Here is a 16455-nt window from a genome sequence, read left to right on the forward strand (position 1 = left end):
AATTGTAGCTGGCCTCAAATAGTGCAGATGCTATATTACTCACAGGTGCTACATTACTCCTGTAGAAATAAGTATGTGGTTCAATGTGCTTATTTGTTTACAAGACTAAGACCCAAGTTATATACAGGAATACCTGTTCTTTAAATTTGATCTCCACATCTTATGTAATATCTTTTGCAGGTCCAACCACTAATTATAATCTCCTTCAAATTAAGCCTGATTCCTGAGACAACATAAAAAGTCAATTTTGTTTTCCTTAGATCTATATTGTGGACAAATTCCTATAACCGGTCAAGTCAGACTTGTCCTTACTAGAGTTTAGGAAGGGCCTTAAAAATTGTCTTACCCAAGTCTTTCAGGTTTCTTACATTTTTATTCCACCGTTCATATAATTTCCTTATATTAAGTCAAACAGATCTGTGCTTCTTTAAAACACACGTTTTTACAATGTTCTATACCAGGGCTTTTCAACTAGTGGTATGGGTACCACCTGTGGTACATTGGCACCTGGCAGGTGGTACGCAGCCATCCTAGAAAAGTGGTAGCGGGGGAGGGGAATGAGTTGAACCTGGGCAGCACCATACAAGCCTGAGCAAGAGATGGCTGGAGCTGCAGGGCTGTCAGGGCTCAGCGAAAGCACCAGGATCAGTGCCGCTTTCCAGCTGATAGGCACTTCTTTGGGGCTGTCAGGGCACAGTGGAAGCACCAGGATCAGCGCCAGGCTCCAGCTGTTGCTCGGCGCTCATCCTGGCACTTCAGCTGAACCCAGAAGGAGCACTGATCAGCTGGAATGTTGCAGCATCTCCAGGGTCTTGTGATTTACATTCAGATGCTTGGCAACTGATTCATATTTATGATGGTCACAGTGTCCCAGTGCTGCAACCACCCAGCAGATGGGGGGGAATAAAAACCAAACACCCCCCACCCTACCCCCCGCTGCCAATCCTCAACAGAAAGGCTCACAACAATGAAAACCTCGGACAGGAGGAAGAATGCTTCCGGGCAGGCAGGCAGGTGTCTTGCTCGGCTGTGGCTTGTGGGGGGGGCACTTTTTTCAGTGCCATTGTAACTTCGAACAGTCACTAAGCGAACTGTTGTAAGTCGAGGACTACCTGTACTTTATCACTTTTTTCCTTTTGGGGGGGGTCATCAAGTTTTTGACACCTTGTTAGGCGACTGGTGGTACTCGGATATTGCCATATCCTAAAAATGGTACAATGGGTGAAAAGGTTGAAAAGCCCTGTTCTATACTTACTAAATTTTGAGACACAGTAGCAGACTGGAAAAATATGAAACTAAAAAAAGCTAAAATTGTCAAAAGGTAACATTCTCTTGAACTGCATACCTAGTGCATGGAATTCACAACTGGACAACATAAATGGATTCTCTGTGCCCTTATTATGGCTAAAAGACCAATATCGCAACATTGGAAAGTTAAATGTATGTCCTCATTCACTCAACAGATAGAAAACCTGGTTATGTTTATCACCTTTCAGTGGATTGCCTATAGATGTACTTTGTATGGATAAGTGTAATGAAATCTAGAATTAATTTACACAAATGACAGTAGATTAAAAAAGATAGTTAAGGTTATATTACTATTAGAAATTAATATATATGTACTTGAACATTGTCCATAGGGTCGCGATGGGTCGGACACGACTTCGCAGCTAACAACAACAACTTGAATATTATTTACATCAGATAAATATATATAGAATTGTAATTGCTCATTGCTACATTTTTTATTTTTTTCATTCTATTTTTCAGTTTCTTAATGCATTTCTTTGAAAATGTATGTCTTTGCATTATAATTATCTTTACGTATTGCTTTTCTTTTTTTCTTATTGATTTAAAAACAAGAAAAATACATTTTAAAAAGTCAAATAAATCCATCCAGATGTGGATGGCATACATATCTGTAAATAAAACAAATGCAGAAATAATATATCCTTTATTAACAGGACTTCCTAAGCTTTTTTATAATGCTTCATCAGACTCTAACATGTATTTATAAGGTGTCTGAACATAGCAACCATGCTCCCAACGATATAATTTATGCTTTAGTGTTTTCATGATTTCCCAGAAAGAAGAAAATGCTTTTGGAGCCATACTGTTTTCAACTATAGTTCTGTTGCTTTTTTAATGAGTCTGTCAACTAGGTATTTAGTTTCCATGGAAATCCTTGTTAACAACTTACACATTTGAGCTCTGTAAAGAATATCTATAATGGGCAACAGAACATTCATTTAACAAGTGCTATGCTATGTGAATGTCTACAAAGATGAATATGCCAAACGAGATCTAAAATAAATAAATAAATGAATGAATACATAGACACATAAAAGTCTTTAATATTTACAACCAACATGCATGCAGAGAAACTAGGCTTTTTTTCCCTGAACTATCATCATTACATTTCACAATGATTAAGAACAGTTTTCTCCACCTTGGCATTTTTCAGATCTGCACACAACACACAGAATGTGAGAAGGTAAGTGGGAATCTGGAGAGCTACAGTCTACCCACAATTAGAAAATTCATTTTATTTTTTAGACCACATTTGCAAGTGTGTATATCTTCCTCTGCCTCTATCTTTATCAAGCAAATTGCAGAATATACAAGTTTTTTTGTATCTATTGGGTATACAAAATAAAACGACAAGTAGTTTACTCTCCTTGCATTTATAAAGAGCCAGAATTGCATTTTTAACTAAAATCAGTCAGTTTTAGGAGTCTGGAACAGAGCCAACTGACCGAATTCAACAGCATCACTCCAAACAGCATAAAATATAAATTGACAAAAGGAAAATCTTCTGAAAGGCATCCTTATAATTGGCGTTGCAGAGGTGTGAATGATTAATCCACATAAAATAAAAGCCATATTGCAATGGAAGACAAGGGAAAAACAATCAGGGGATCTCCAGATACCAAAACAACCCCCCAAAAAAGACACTAATGCATGATGAATATTTTTTTCCTCTTATTTTAAGTATAGAGTTTTCATATTGTTCTGAAAGTTACTTACCTACAATATTTCAAAATATTTCAAAACTTTGAATCAGATCACTCAATGGCAGAAACCAGAAACTGGAAACAGTTTCAGAATACCAAGTTCATGTTTAACAACTCTTCAGGTTAACAGAAATGAAATAATAAATAAAGTAATGCCATGTAAGTGAAGAAGAAAGTGGTCATAATGCTTTATCTTACACAGAAAGGAAGGAAAACTTTCCTTTTCTGTAGTTGATATTAAAATGAAAATCAGACTATTAACTTTTCACAAGGCTAATAAATATTTTTATGGACTAGTTGTTCTGTACCAGCCTGCTACCGGCCCTCTAGAAAAGGCAGGGACAACCCCTTTTACAAGAAGGCAAGAGGCTGGAACTAAGCCTGCCAAATTTATGGATACAAAAGCAAACAGAACAAGACACAAACCATGAAACAGGAGCTATTCAAGCGGTTGCCTTCAGCAAACCAGCCTTCCCACGCATTCCCTTTTATACAGTTCAGGGCGTGGCTTCTCTCTGCCTCCTTCCTAGGTGCCCCATTGCCTTCCTCTGTTTACTCCTGATTGACTGCCTCCTGCGTCGGGCATCCTTGAACAGGGCCAGCTGTGGGTCATCTTCATCCACGCTGTCAGGCTCACACAGCTGGGTCTGCGTCATGACCAGGTGGGAGGGGCCTGGCTGAGGGCTCTGTGGAGCCTCAATATTATTCTCAGCAAGCTCTTCAACACCCCCCTCCTCCTCCTCTGAGTCATCCGACCCAACTGCCGAACCCACAGGCTGACCCTGAATCACAACACTAGTACCGTGGCGGCGAACCTATGGTACATGTGCCACAGGTGGCACACAGAGCCCACCCTCATTCCACTCCTAGGCCTTCAGCTGGGTATTATAAAACCTTTTCACTTTAGACCTCGGCTGCCATGTGCAAAAAAAAAAAGGTTCAATCAATCAATTTCAACTTCTCACGGGGAAAAAAAAAGATGGAATTGATTGAACTTTTTAGTCCCACCCAGTCTGCCGTTACCACTGCAGCCACACCCACCCCATGGGCCACGCCCACCCAGCACCTGACGATACATAAGTGGGTTTTGGGTTGCAGTTTGAGCACTCGGTCTCTAAAAGGTTCACCATCAATGGACTAGTATCTTTCACAAGTCTATTTACAAAACTATACTGTACATTGTATTTACAAAACTCTTATTTATAAACTTATATTGTATACTGTAAGCAAAACAGTTAATTCAGCTGCATTCATCAAGTCCTTATAAGCCACTATTGTTACTCCTATCAACTGATAGACAAACAAATCTCTGACACAAATTAACAGGACTTTTATTTCTGACATACTTTTCTACATAAGCAAATTATAAAATAGGCTTTATTTCATTATTGATTTATTTTATTTTATTTATTTATTTATTTATTTATTTGTTTGTTTTTATATACCGCCCTTCTCCCGAAGGACTTGGGGCGGTGTACAGAGCAAGGTAAGTATACAGTAAAACAATAGTAAAACAAATGAAACCCCAAAATCTATCAGGCCAGGCCGGCTTGCTGGAATAGGTAGGTTTTTAAGTCACGCCGGAAGGTGCAAAGGTCGGGGGCCATCCGGATTTCGGTAGGCAAGCCGTTCCAAAGGGTTGGTGCACCCACCGAGAATGCTCTCCCCCTGGGGGCCACCAGCCGGCATTCTCTGACCGGTATGCTTCCAACCACAAATTTAGCTAAATGAGTTTGGTTAACACATCTTTCTTTAATAGTGATTATCTACTTAAATGATATCTTAATAAATCAATTATCTAATATAATATAATGTTAACATATATGCTACTATTTTCCAAGGTCTTACGGAAAAGGGGAATAAGCCCATTACGTCTTAGTTTTGCTAATCATAGAGATGTTTAATGTAAAGATAAAGGAATAGATCAACGGACAGAAAAAGTAAAATAAAAATGTAGGAGACAAGGTGGTGAAATGAAGCCATAGCACGAATGGCTCACCTGGGGATTTTGCTGAAGAACATGTACTGGAGTAGTGGCCACCCCTCTTTACTGTACTCATTCAATTGATAAAAAAGAAAAAGAAGAAAGGTTATTCATAGGTGAGAAGAGAAAATGACACAGAGAGAAGGGGAAAATTCAACTATTTGTTTTCTAGCAACGATATGATAAATATATTATCATAGGCAGTCCTCCTGAAACTAACATAAAACTCATTAAATTATAACAAAAAAGAGCAGGGATGCAAGATGTTTCAAATCTGAATTATTTCAAGTTGAAAATCACTGTAAGTGTGAAATTGAAACTTTCAAGCATTTTTAAAGTGCTTCAGGCATAACCATGCTATGGGAAAGGTGAGGAAGTCAGTTTGGGATTAAGTGTAAACCATGATTTTAGCAGAGCATACACACTTTCTGATGAATAAATTTAATTACTGTCTGTTTAATTTTATTGTCATACAATACTGATGCTACATTGTCAAGCACATTACATTATTTATTACCTTGGTCCTTACACTGGGAACTGTAGTGTATATATGATACTTTTGATATTTGTCTTGTTTGTTACCCGAGAACTGCCCTGAGCTAGACACCAACTTCTTAAAACATACTTTAATAATGGTAGTCTTGTGTTTACATTCCCCACAACTTCTTATGTTGAGAAGCTGTTGCACAGCACATTGTTCTCCACCATTACATTCCAAATCAAAATGTCTGTAAATACATTGATTATCTGAACCTACAGTATTTCAGCCTGTGCTGAAGTCTGGTTAGGACAGAATCAGCCATAGTTGCCCAAATTGGTGACTTCTTACAGAAAAGAAACAGAGAGAGTGTGACTGTTGCTCCTGCTTCATTTCAACAGTATTTGACCACCATTTCCAGTTGGCAACTAGTGTTTTGCTATACATGGTCACTCTCTTACTTGAAGGGATAATCTTAGTAAGTACTATTTTGTACCTTGGCAGGGTATATACCCTGGCAGCTCTGTTGTACAAAGCACATTTTGTCCCTAGTGCTGTTCAATACTTTATATAAAACTACTGGAGTTGGTTATTATAGGTTCTGGAGCTGGGTATCACCAATATGGAGATTAATTAATTAATTATATTTTATGCTACCTCATTGCTAAATGAGTTATGATTTAGCCTTAAAAACAATACCACTTACCCAAAACAATGAAAATGATTCATTAGTACCGTAAACTATAACATTACTATTAAATTATGAACCTTCTAATCATAGTAATCACTATATTTTCTGAATGACAAAAAACATTTCGGGCAGTTTAGTTTTAGCAACTTTTTTGAAAGTCAGAATAGCAGGGGATGCCGTCAGGATTTCTAGGAGGGGAATATTCCAGAAAGTTAAGTGTTGTAACAGAAAAGAACAGATTTCTTCCTCTTGTCTGAATTTCATATGAGAAGAAACGTTCAGTACACGTACCTGGTATACTGGCAGGCACTAAAGCAAATGGTTCTACAGCTACCCAGATTCAAAACCATATAAGACTTTATAGATAAAAAAATATCAGTTTTTACATTGAGCCCTGTTTGGCGTTATGTGTGATATGCAATGGCTCTTGCTTGCCAAAAGGTAGACTGCAGCACTCAGCACCATCTGCAGCATCTGAGCAGTCTTTAAAGGCTGTCCCATCTAGATCATATTGCAGTAATCTGTGTGGAAGGGGCCAATAATGTGAGTTCTACCAGAAAGGCTTATTTCTCCAGGAATGGTCATAACTGGCACAATGGACTGAAGCTGGACAATAGCTCATTCTAATTATAGCCTCCCTCTGCCTAGGTTTCTTCTATCCACATCCTCCAGGCCTCAAGTCAAGACTTCTACTGTATCAATGACTGGTACCAAGGTACAGATGATGAATAATAATAATAACTGCAGAAAATCACAAAAAGACCTGCAATTAGAAGTAGAATGACTTTGGCAAAACAAAGCAAAGATATTACCAAAGGTAATAAAACTAAACTAATAAACTAAACTAGACCTGTATGCAATTCCAAAACATCTGGAGCACTACTTAAACATCATCAGCATTAACAAAATCATCATCAATCAGTTGCAAAAGCAGCTTTCAGGTAGATTTCAACTTACAACTGATTGCTTAAGGATCTTTCAAAGTTATGATGGACTCAAAAAAAATTCTGACCCATCCTTGAAATTATGACTGCCATACCACCCTTATGGTCACATTTTGACCACAAAATTTTGGGCTCTTGGCAACCAGCTCAATTTACAAAACAACAAAATAACAGAGTTGGAAGGGACCTTGGAGGTCTTCTGGTCCAACCCCTACTCAAGCAGGAAACCCTGCTTCTTCTTAAAAATCTCCAGTATTGGAGCACTCATAACTCATTCCACCAATTAACTGTAAATTTCTCCTTAGTTCTAGGTTGGTTCTCTCCTTGATTGGTTTCCATCCATTGCTCCTTGTCCTGCCTTCAGGTGCTTTGGAGATTAGGTTGACCCCCTCTTCTTTGTGGCAGCCCGTTTGATATTAGAACACTATTAGTTGCAGTGTCCCACAATTACATGATTGTGTTTTACAAAGTTTTTGCTGTTTTTTGGCAAAAAAAGCCCATTGGATAAGCTGGATTTGGACTTACAATCATTTAACAACCATGCAATTGGCCTAAAAACTGCAGTTAATTACTTGTAAAAATGGCCTTAAAATTGTGTCTGGCCGTATGGTAACTTAACTTCCAACCACAATGACTTATAAGCAAATTCCAAATTCAATTGTGGTCAAAAGTCAGAGTCTACATGTACTTGGAACAGCTTTTATCCTGCAACAATACCCTTACACTACGAAACAACAAGATTTGCCCACACCAGGTCCTTGGGAAAGGACTCAATAGGCAGTTAAAAATGCTAAATCAGTTTAAATATCTGGTTGACTGCAACCAATCATAAATTAAATTAAATTAATATGCTGCCCAAATTTCAGCAATTCTGAAGGGTTTACCAATTGTTAAAAACATTTAAAAACAAGGAATACAAAAACCAACCACTATAATGTACTACCACAGCATAGCCTACCAAACCACCCACCATGAAACTTTCAGCTATTTCCCACTCTTCTCAGTAACCCGTGTCCCTGGCTCTTTCCCTGGTCTCCCACCCCATTTTGTCCCTCTATGTATCAAAATACTTCATAAAAGCATGTTTTGGGTCAGGCATTGGCCACATGAAACAATTCTATGCATGGAACAATCTGTGTGTATAATATCTGGCACATCCCTTGCTCAGATTTATAGTGGTTTAAAGGTTGTAAGTTATTTTGCGGGAACTTGGTAAAGCACTTGGTTCTTAAATGCCTTCACATGTTCTTTGTTCTTAGTAAAAATGCAATGATTACTTTTCTATGCTCCCTCTATGGAATTGCCTCCTTAGAGATGTTGAAATGTTACTGAACGTTTAAAAATGAGTTAAGCTTTATTATTTGTTGCAGCACATTACATGTTTTTATATGGTTTTAGAGGTATTTAGTCCTTATTTTGTATATCATTTTATTTATTGCACTGGCAATTTTTGTAAGTTTAAATGTTTAGTCTCTAATTTCTGATTGCTTGATTCTACCAAAGGGGTTGAGCCATGTGTGGAAAAAATGAAGTTCTAAAGAGCAGTTCTGTTTTCAATTACCTGAAGCTGGAGACTTGCTTCGACGTGAAGGCCCAGGACTTTTAGATCCAGAATATCTTGTTGTTCCAGATGCACGGGAATAAGATGATTTCATAACACGGCATTCTACAAACAACAGAAGATGGACGGTAGGATACATATTTTCAATGCACAATCACTTCCAAAATTTAAATTACCCACAATAGTAGAAGTTCCTAAATTACTGTTCCTAAATAAAGGTAAAGGTAGGTAAAGGTTCCCCCGCACATGCGTGCTAGTCGTTTCCGACTCTAGGGGCCGGTGCTCATCTCCGTTTCAAAGCCGAAGAGCCAGCGCTTGTCCGAGGACGTCTCCGTGGTCATGTGGCCGGCATGACTGAACGCCAAAGGCGCACGGAACGCTGTTACCTTCCCACCGTAGTGGTCCCTATTTTTCTACTTGCATTTTTACGTGCTTTCGAACTGCTAGGTTGGCAGAAGCTGGGACGAGTAACAGGCGCTCACTCTGTTACGCGGCACTCGGGATTCGATCCGCCAAACTGCCGACCTTCCGATCGACAAGCTCAGCGTCCTAACCCACTGAGCCACCGCTAAATAGTTATTACCAAATGGAACAAATTACAGTTGCCAAGTCAGTGTATAGAGTTCTATTGCAATAAAACTTTCCTCAAGTTGTTTTAAATCTACATTTGAGCGAACTAACTTGTTAGTGATGCTGTAAAATAAGAGACTAGAATATTTTTCTGTATGATTGTGAGCAGGTTAACTATTCTGTTAGTACAGTGTGCAATCATTTTTTTAAATTCTGTATTAGAGATGAGTGGGATATTGTAATGTTTTGGTGGATTGCTACAGGAATTGTTCCAATCAGGTAGAGTTTCACTTGTGCTGTGTTAACAAAACTATGTTGTATTATGCATAAAAAGCCTGCAGGATCATGTTTGGTACCAAAATAATTTACTGAGTGAATTGATAAGAATAAGATCAGAGGCATCCAGTTCTGAAATTCTAACTGTATATCCTTCAAAAAAAATTTTTTAATCCCATTTATATCCCGCCCTTCTCCGAAGTCTCAGTGCGGCTTTCACTCTAAGCACAAATCAATGTGCTTACCAGTAGCCTTCATTCTATGTATATGCCTGCTTATTAGGGCTTTCGCCCCCCCCCCAAGCGGCATTATTACAAAGTCAGCTTATTGCCCCCAACAATCTGGGTCCTCATTTTACCTACCTCGGAAGGATGGAAGGCTGAGTCAACCTTGAGCCTGGTGGGATGCGAACCTGCACTAATTGCAGGCAGCTGGTGTTACTTAAGGAGGCATTAGCCCACTGCTCCACCAAGGCTCCTCTTACAATACATACAATCAAATGGCATCCTACATGGATACATTCATCTACCTAGGCACCCAGTGAAAGCCATGATAGAGTTAGCTGTCACAAAGTTATTATTACATTTTGGTTTTATCATTATGCCAATGATATTTATTTAATTTATTTTAATTATTTTTCATATTTGTAAACTGCCGATTTCCCTCAGAGTGGATCTACATAGGATCCCATTTTCTTTACAATGTTTGTAATGTCCTTTCCCCATAGACACTATAGATATATTGACAAGAGCCTGATAAAACCATTAAAAATGTGGTAATATTGAAAAATGTAAAACAGCTTTCTATATTAAATAAATCAAGGAAAATTCTTATAATATGAAATCATTTAACCACTGGTCATTTCCTCATTAGTAATTTGGGGGTGGGGGTATGCCTTAGTATTTTACCAAAAAATGGGTCTGTTAGGATTCAAAGTATCTAAACCTGAAACTGATTAAATGGCTTAAATATTAAATCAGCAGCCAACTTGCTATAAATTGGTCAGAAACTTAAATGGTTCAATGATATCACAAGTTTAATAAATAAATAATAAATATGCTTGTATATTTCTCCAGAATATGATTACATTAGTTACTCTAGAAGAATGGACGATATATTGTCTATATTATGATCAGTTGGCTTAAGTGGATTCTTGTAATTCATAAAGCACTTTAGATGTGTATCCTTACCACTATGGTCCAGAACAAAATCATCTTGTGCATAACGGTATTTTTCAGGTCCACAGGCAATAAAAACATCATCGTCACCAAAAAAGTCTTGCAAACAGGTAACCTTTAAAAAAAATGTAACATGTCACAAGGGGCCACCAGAGGCTGAGAAGCAGAGTTCACATTATGCATTTATTATTTGTCTTGCATAGGCAATTACTGTTGCTTGTACCATTGAAAGTTAAACACAAATAAACAATGAATATGTACAATTTTTTTTATTTTTTTACTACTCCAATGTCATGACTCTGGATGCTGTACATGAATCTCAACAGTGATCTTAACATAAAAATAATCACATCAATAAAAAACTATCAAGAACAGGTAATGAATGACATCCTTCTACTAAGCAGCACTGAAGGGCCATTCCCAGCACAGTCTATTCCACAGCATTGGACCTAGGCTCCCTCACTTCTCAAAAGGACACACCCTAAGAAGTCCCTCTCTGGATGACCTAAAAGGAAGAGAAGACTCATTTTGGATAAGGCAGTGCTTAAACTAACCAGGGCTCATGCCGTGTAAGGTTTTATAGGCATAGCATTTTGAATTTGGATTGGAAGCAGTAGAGGATCAAAAAAATAAGTGTCATTCTACATTGGCAGGAACTATCTGCAAGCAATCAATACATCTTACACCAGAAAGAGCACATTACCTCTATCCAGCTGACAGTCCCAAGACTCTCACAGCCTCCACAGCACTTCAGCCCTAACCCAGTATGGCAAAATATAATTGATGTAAGATAGTAATGGTATCCCACTCTTAACTGACAGGTGACCACTCTGGCAGTTCCACATAGATGTTAAATAACATTGGGAAGAAGACCAAGCTCTGTGGTATCACACACTAGAGCAAGCATCAACTCTACCTTTCTTCTGCTGTGACCACTGAATGGGGCTACCCAGTCAATGCAACATGGTACCTTCAGCCCCCAGTCCAGAAGCATATCATAGTTTTGGTATCAAAAGCTGTTGAGATCTTAGGACCAGAAGAGGTGTTTTCCTCCTTTCATCCAAGTCCTTATGGTCACACACTTCAGGACCCCAAAACTTGGGAAATAAATTTCTTATAGTACCATTAAAATATTTTAATACATGCCAGGTTTGCATGTTCCTCCACCAGTAGATTGAATTTTGTACAGATCTAGCATTAATTAGCCCCAGTCTGAATCTAAGACATTCAGGAACCTGGCCATGGAAAGGATATAGAAGGTGAAGAAGTCATGATTAAACTTCATTATGTGGCGAGAAACATTATCAAACAAACTTGAATAATAGGAAATTCAGTGAATGACAAATCAGATCTAACCAACAGATTTCACTTTCACAAAATAGTGACAGTGCTAGAGGTACCAGAATATATATATTTAAAATATAAAAGTAGACAAATTCATGAAGGTTACAAATAGTCGAATACACATATATAGATATCTTTAAGGATAAAGTGCTTTTTGAAGGATGATTGAAGAAATATAATATAAACCAATATGAATACACTAGAAAATAAATGTCTACTTAAAACAAAGTTTGATATATTATTTGCTTAGCTTTCTTGGCAATTTCTTCTACTCATTTTTAGCTATCTTCTAGCATGCATTTGATATTATTTGTTTAGAACAGAGATGTCAAATTGCTGGCCTGTGGGCTGGATGTGTCATGCCACAACCGCACCCACCCTATTCCTGACAATGGGGGAAAAGTTGCAATATGTTGCAACACGTCACCTGATGTTGAGAGTTTGACACCCCTGGTTTAGAAGCTTTCTTACAATTGTCCATGAACTACTGTACAACTGTATGTGGAATTGCCCTTGAGAAGTGTTTGGTAACTGCAGATAATCAAAACACTGACATCATACTGTTTCTTGCGGCTGCCTCCAGAAATTTATGATTCATTGTGAAAGATAATTTGACTCAGAACTGGACTAATGACTTTATCATGTGATTTTATTTAAGAGCATTGAGCATTATGATTTTGCAGAGGACTTGTTCTCTTGATTATTCCTTCACTAGAAGCAAAGCTGATGGGAAGGCATTTTTGATGGCTTCTCATAAGCTTTGTCTTTCAGCATTGACTGTCATTTATAGGGCAAGGCAGAGAGAATTTTGATAGTGTTTTATTTTTGCACCTTTTTCTTCCACACTTTTCTCTTCCACATAATTTTCTATTAATGTGCTTTGATACAGCACTTTGGGAACATCCAACTTCTTTTGCAATTACCTTTTGAGGCTTTCCCTCCTTATGGAGGGTGTCAATGATGGTTTTCTGCACAACTGTCAGGTCAGCAGTCTTCCCCATGATTGTGATTCCTACTGAACCAGACTGAGAGACCATTTAAAGGCTCAGGAACCCTTTGCAGGTGTTATGGCTTAATTAGCTGATTAGAGTGGGACACTTTGAGCCTAGAATATTGCACCTTTTCATAATATTCTAATTTTCTGAGATTGTGGATTTGGGGTTTTCATGAGCTGTACGCCATAATCATCACAATTATGACAAATCACGGCTTGACCTATCTTGCTTTGCATGTAATGAGTCTATCTTATATATTAGTTTGCCTTTTTAAGTTGCATTACTGAAATAAATGAACTTTTGCACGATATACTAATTTTTCGAGTTTCACCTGTATCTAAAAAAAATCCATCCAACTCTATCTAATAACACTTACTCTTTAGTAAGTATATTAACACTTAATTCCCTTTGCTTAACAGGGATGTTTGTATTTGTTATCCCATGACAATGATAAATACTGGCTAGACTGAAGGAAGCCTTTTGCTGCTTTCAATAGGAAAATGCTAAAAATATGAATTCTTTTCAGCTTTTTCATGCATAATTGTACAAGGCACTAGAAAGCAGTGCAGTTGTCATGGCAGCTAAATCATGGGAAGGAGCTGGCTGAATTTACAGTAAGACCATCTGTAGGCTGAACTATGCAGCACTGAGCATTTGCATGAATCTATTATCAAGTTCAGCAACAAGCTTTCTTCACCCAACATTCAATTGGCTTGAGCATAACCTCACTGACAAAACAGACAAAAGATAAACATCTACACTGTCTTTTTTGAGGATAAATTAACTATTAAATTTCTCCGCATTTAGTGAATCAATCTGGCAAGGGAAATAACTCACTCTTTCCTAGTCGGCTTGATCCACAGAAATACAACAAATGCAACAGATTCTTTTTATAAAAATCTCTATTGTTCCTTTTTTGAAAATAAAATGTCTTAAAAGAAGCTGGCTAGAATACACAATATTATTCAACCCATACTTTGTAAGGCTCATTGTGCAACAGCAGAAAACATATGCTATAGAATAATTTTCTGTTTTTCAGACTCTTCTTTTTCTTCCTGTTCAATCGTCTCATACTGATTCTTTTTGTGTTGTGCCAATTATATCTGCTGTATGCTTATGAATTAAAAATAGACATAAGAAAAACACAGGGAAAATGAAGTATGAAGCTGTCTGCAAACACAGGAAAAAGAGTATGGCAATTTTTAATAAAAGCATGTGCATCATGACCTCTGTTATGCTGAATAGAAATCTAAAATTAAATGTTTGAGTGCAAAAATAGTATGAAAGTATGAATTTTATTAATATTTCTTTCTCTTATTTTAAAACTTTAAAGTTTTAACAGCAGTGTTATATCTGCATTTTTAGTTAATTTCCACTGCAAATTAGAAATGAGTGAATTATCCCTGAGTTCACTTTTAATATACTAAAAAAGTACAAACCTTAGGATTTTTATTGTAAGATTTTTATTTGCGAATCGATTCAGTGCAAAAATACCAGCAAAATATGCTACAATCTACTGAGGGGAGACCTGCACTAAGCAAATTGTAGCATACTGTATACACCAGTTTTCTTTTTTAACAGAATGTCAATGAAAATTCTCAGTGATCCAGGTAGAGCTTTCTGGAAATTGAGTCAAGGCAACTGGACATCTTTTCTTGATGGTTTGATGGTTTTGCTGCTTATCCAAGAAGCTTCCTCAGTCTGAGCAAGTTGGATAGAGAGACCCCACGTATATCCTCCAGGATAGTTTCATTTCTCACCTAATCTGGATTAGATGTAAAAGTTGCAACTCCTAAATCCTTTACCCTAGATGGATCATTAAGTGTAGTTTCCTGGGGAGCTCTGAAGTGGTCTTAATCTTCCTGGGGACTGATGCAAGAGCAGCATGAAAAATGGAGGGCAGATTATATCCATCTCTATTGAGGGAAGGATTTTCCACTTTGGTATAAATGGATTCCTTTATTCCTCTAACAACCCATCTATCTTCCTTGTCAAAAATGAAACATTATTATCCTCAAAAGATAATAAATGAAGGTATACTGCTGATCCTGGTCCTGTGGTTCTGTACTGGGCCACCCTCTTGTGTAAATTTACTTGGTTTCTCCAACTCTGTATACACCTCACTGAACTGGATTGCATACACTACCTTACTCTTCTTATGTTTTGGTGTCTGATCTTTAGGGTGGACAAAGCTCCATCTCAGTGTATTGGTGGGTTTGAAGAACACAGGTATGTTGTGTTTTCCCAATATCCATTTTAGCTTTTCCGATACATTGGCCATGTAAGGAATAACCAAGTTCTTCCATTGACACTGAGTCTTAGCTCTATCTGCTGGTCCTTCTAGTGGCATTTTTTTGTATGTGGTTTAAAAGAATAAAACAACTGGAATCAGTTTACAGGGGAACTTTTGTTTTAGGTAAATATGGGGAGTGCAGTCCATATCAGACCCCAGATTGCCGCAGATTTTTTTTATGTGACATAAAGGAGAAATATTAAGGACTGCATCCATATTTTTATTCTCATCTACTTTTTGAAGTATATTTCCTGGCAAGCAATTTCCTAAGCTTTAAAAAAGATGAGATTCTCGTTTATTTAAAAAACAAAACTTACATATACAAATACTTTGTTTGCAAATTCTATGTACTGGTTGATGCTGAAAGCAATTTATTTTTTCTTCAGCCAATAGTACTTCAGCCAGTACAATAGTACATGCTGTTAGTATTAACTGATTTTTTTAAAAAGTGATCAAAATGACTAACAGCAATATCAACAAATTAATATTTATACTGTATTTACATGTGTGGATTTTAAAAAACGTCTGTACAAGAAGAAAATGCAAATGTTTCTGGACATTTTCCCACTAAAACTAGTCTTCCAGTCATTCTTTAATATATTCACCATGTTAATTTATTGTTTAATATTATAGATCTGTTTCTATATGTTCTGGAATCTTCCTACTTAGAACAGATTTTTATTGTAATTTTGCTTAAGAAGAAAGCTCACAACTCAATTCCCTTAAAAGCTAAATTCAAATAATCCTGGCTGTCTGCACTGTTCTTATAAACCTAAGAGCTTGCTTCTAGAGTTCTGGTAAGTGGAACCATTCCAGGCTAGCTGCATTGCTTCCAAGATGCAAACATAATAGATTCCTGAATTTGGCACATCTGCAAGTAAATGAAAACAAGATCCTACTGTTTAAATACTGAAGAGCATTCCATCTTTGAAAGAAAAGGAAGCTTCAATGGAAAAGAAAACCATACTCAAGTCCAGATGTGATTTACAGTAAAACATCAATCAAGCACAGATATTGAAATGCTATTTTGTACAAGATATAACGCTTTCTGTGGCCTTGGATAATATTCACATTAAGAAAACAGGACGCGGAGTAACATTTTGCAAGGGGAAATGCTGTTTGGAAGA

General features: G+C 37.3%; 1 protein-coding gene across 1 annotated transcript in view; it reads right to left on the reverse strand.

The window, feature by feature from the left end:
* The window catches only part of DCLK2 (doublecortin like kinase 2), a gene marked incomplete at both ends in the record, with an annotated part of 68634 nt that overhangs the window by 36977 nt on the left and 15202 nt on the right, over nt 1-16455 (reverse strand). Inside the window, 3 exons of the mRNA XM_081333233.1 lie at nt 5014-5064; nt 8673-8777; nt 10709-10811. Of these exons, the coding sequence (XP_081189359.1) occupies nt 5014-5064; nt 8673-8777; nt 10709-10811 (259 nt within the window). The remainder of the gene's footprint in view (nt 1-5013; nt 5065-8672; nt 8778-10708; nt 10812-16455) is intronic.

This window comes from Vipera berus (assembly GCF_964194415.1).
Source record: "Vipera berus genome assembly, chromosome: 7".
In the NCBI taxonomy this organism is placed as follows: Eukaryota; Metazoa; Chordata; class Lepidosauria; order Squamata; family Viperidae; genus Vipera; species Vipera berus.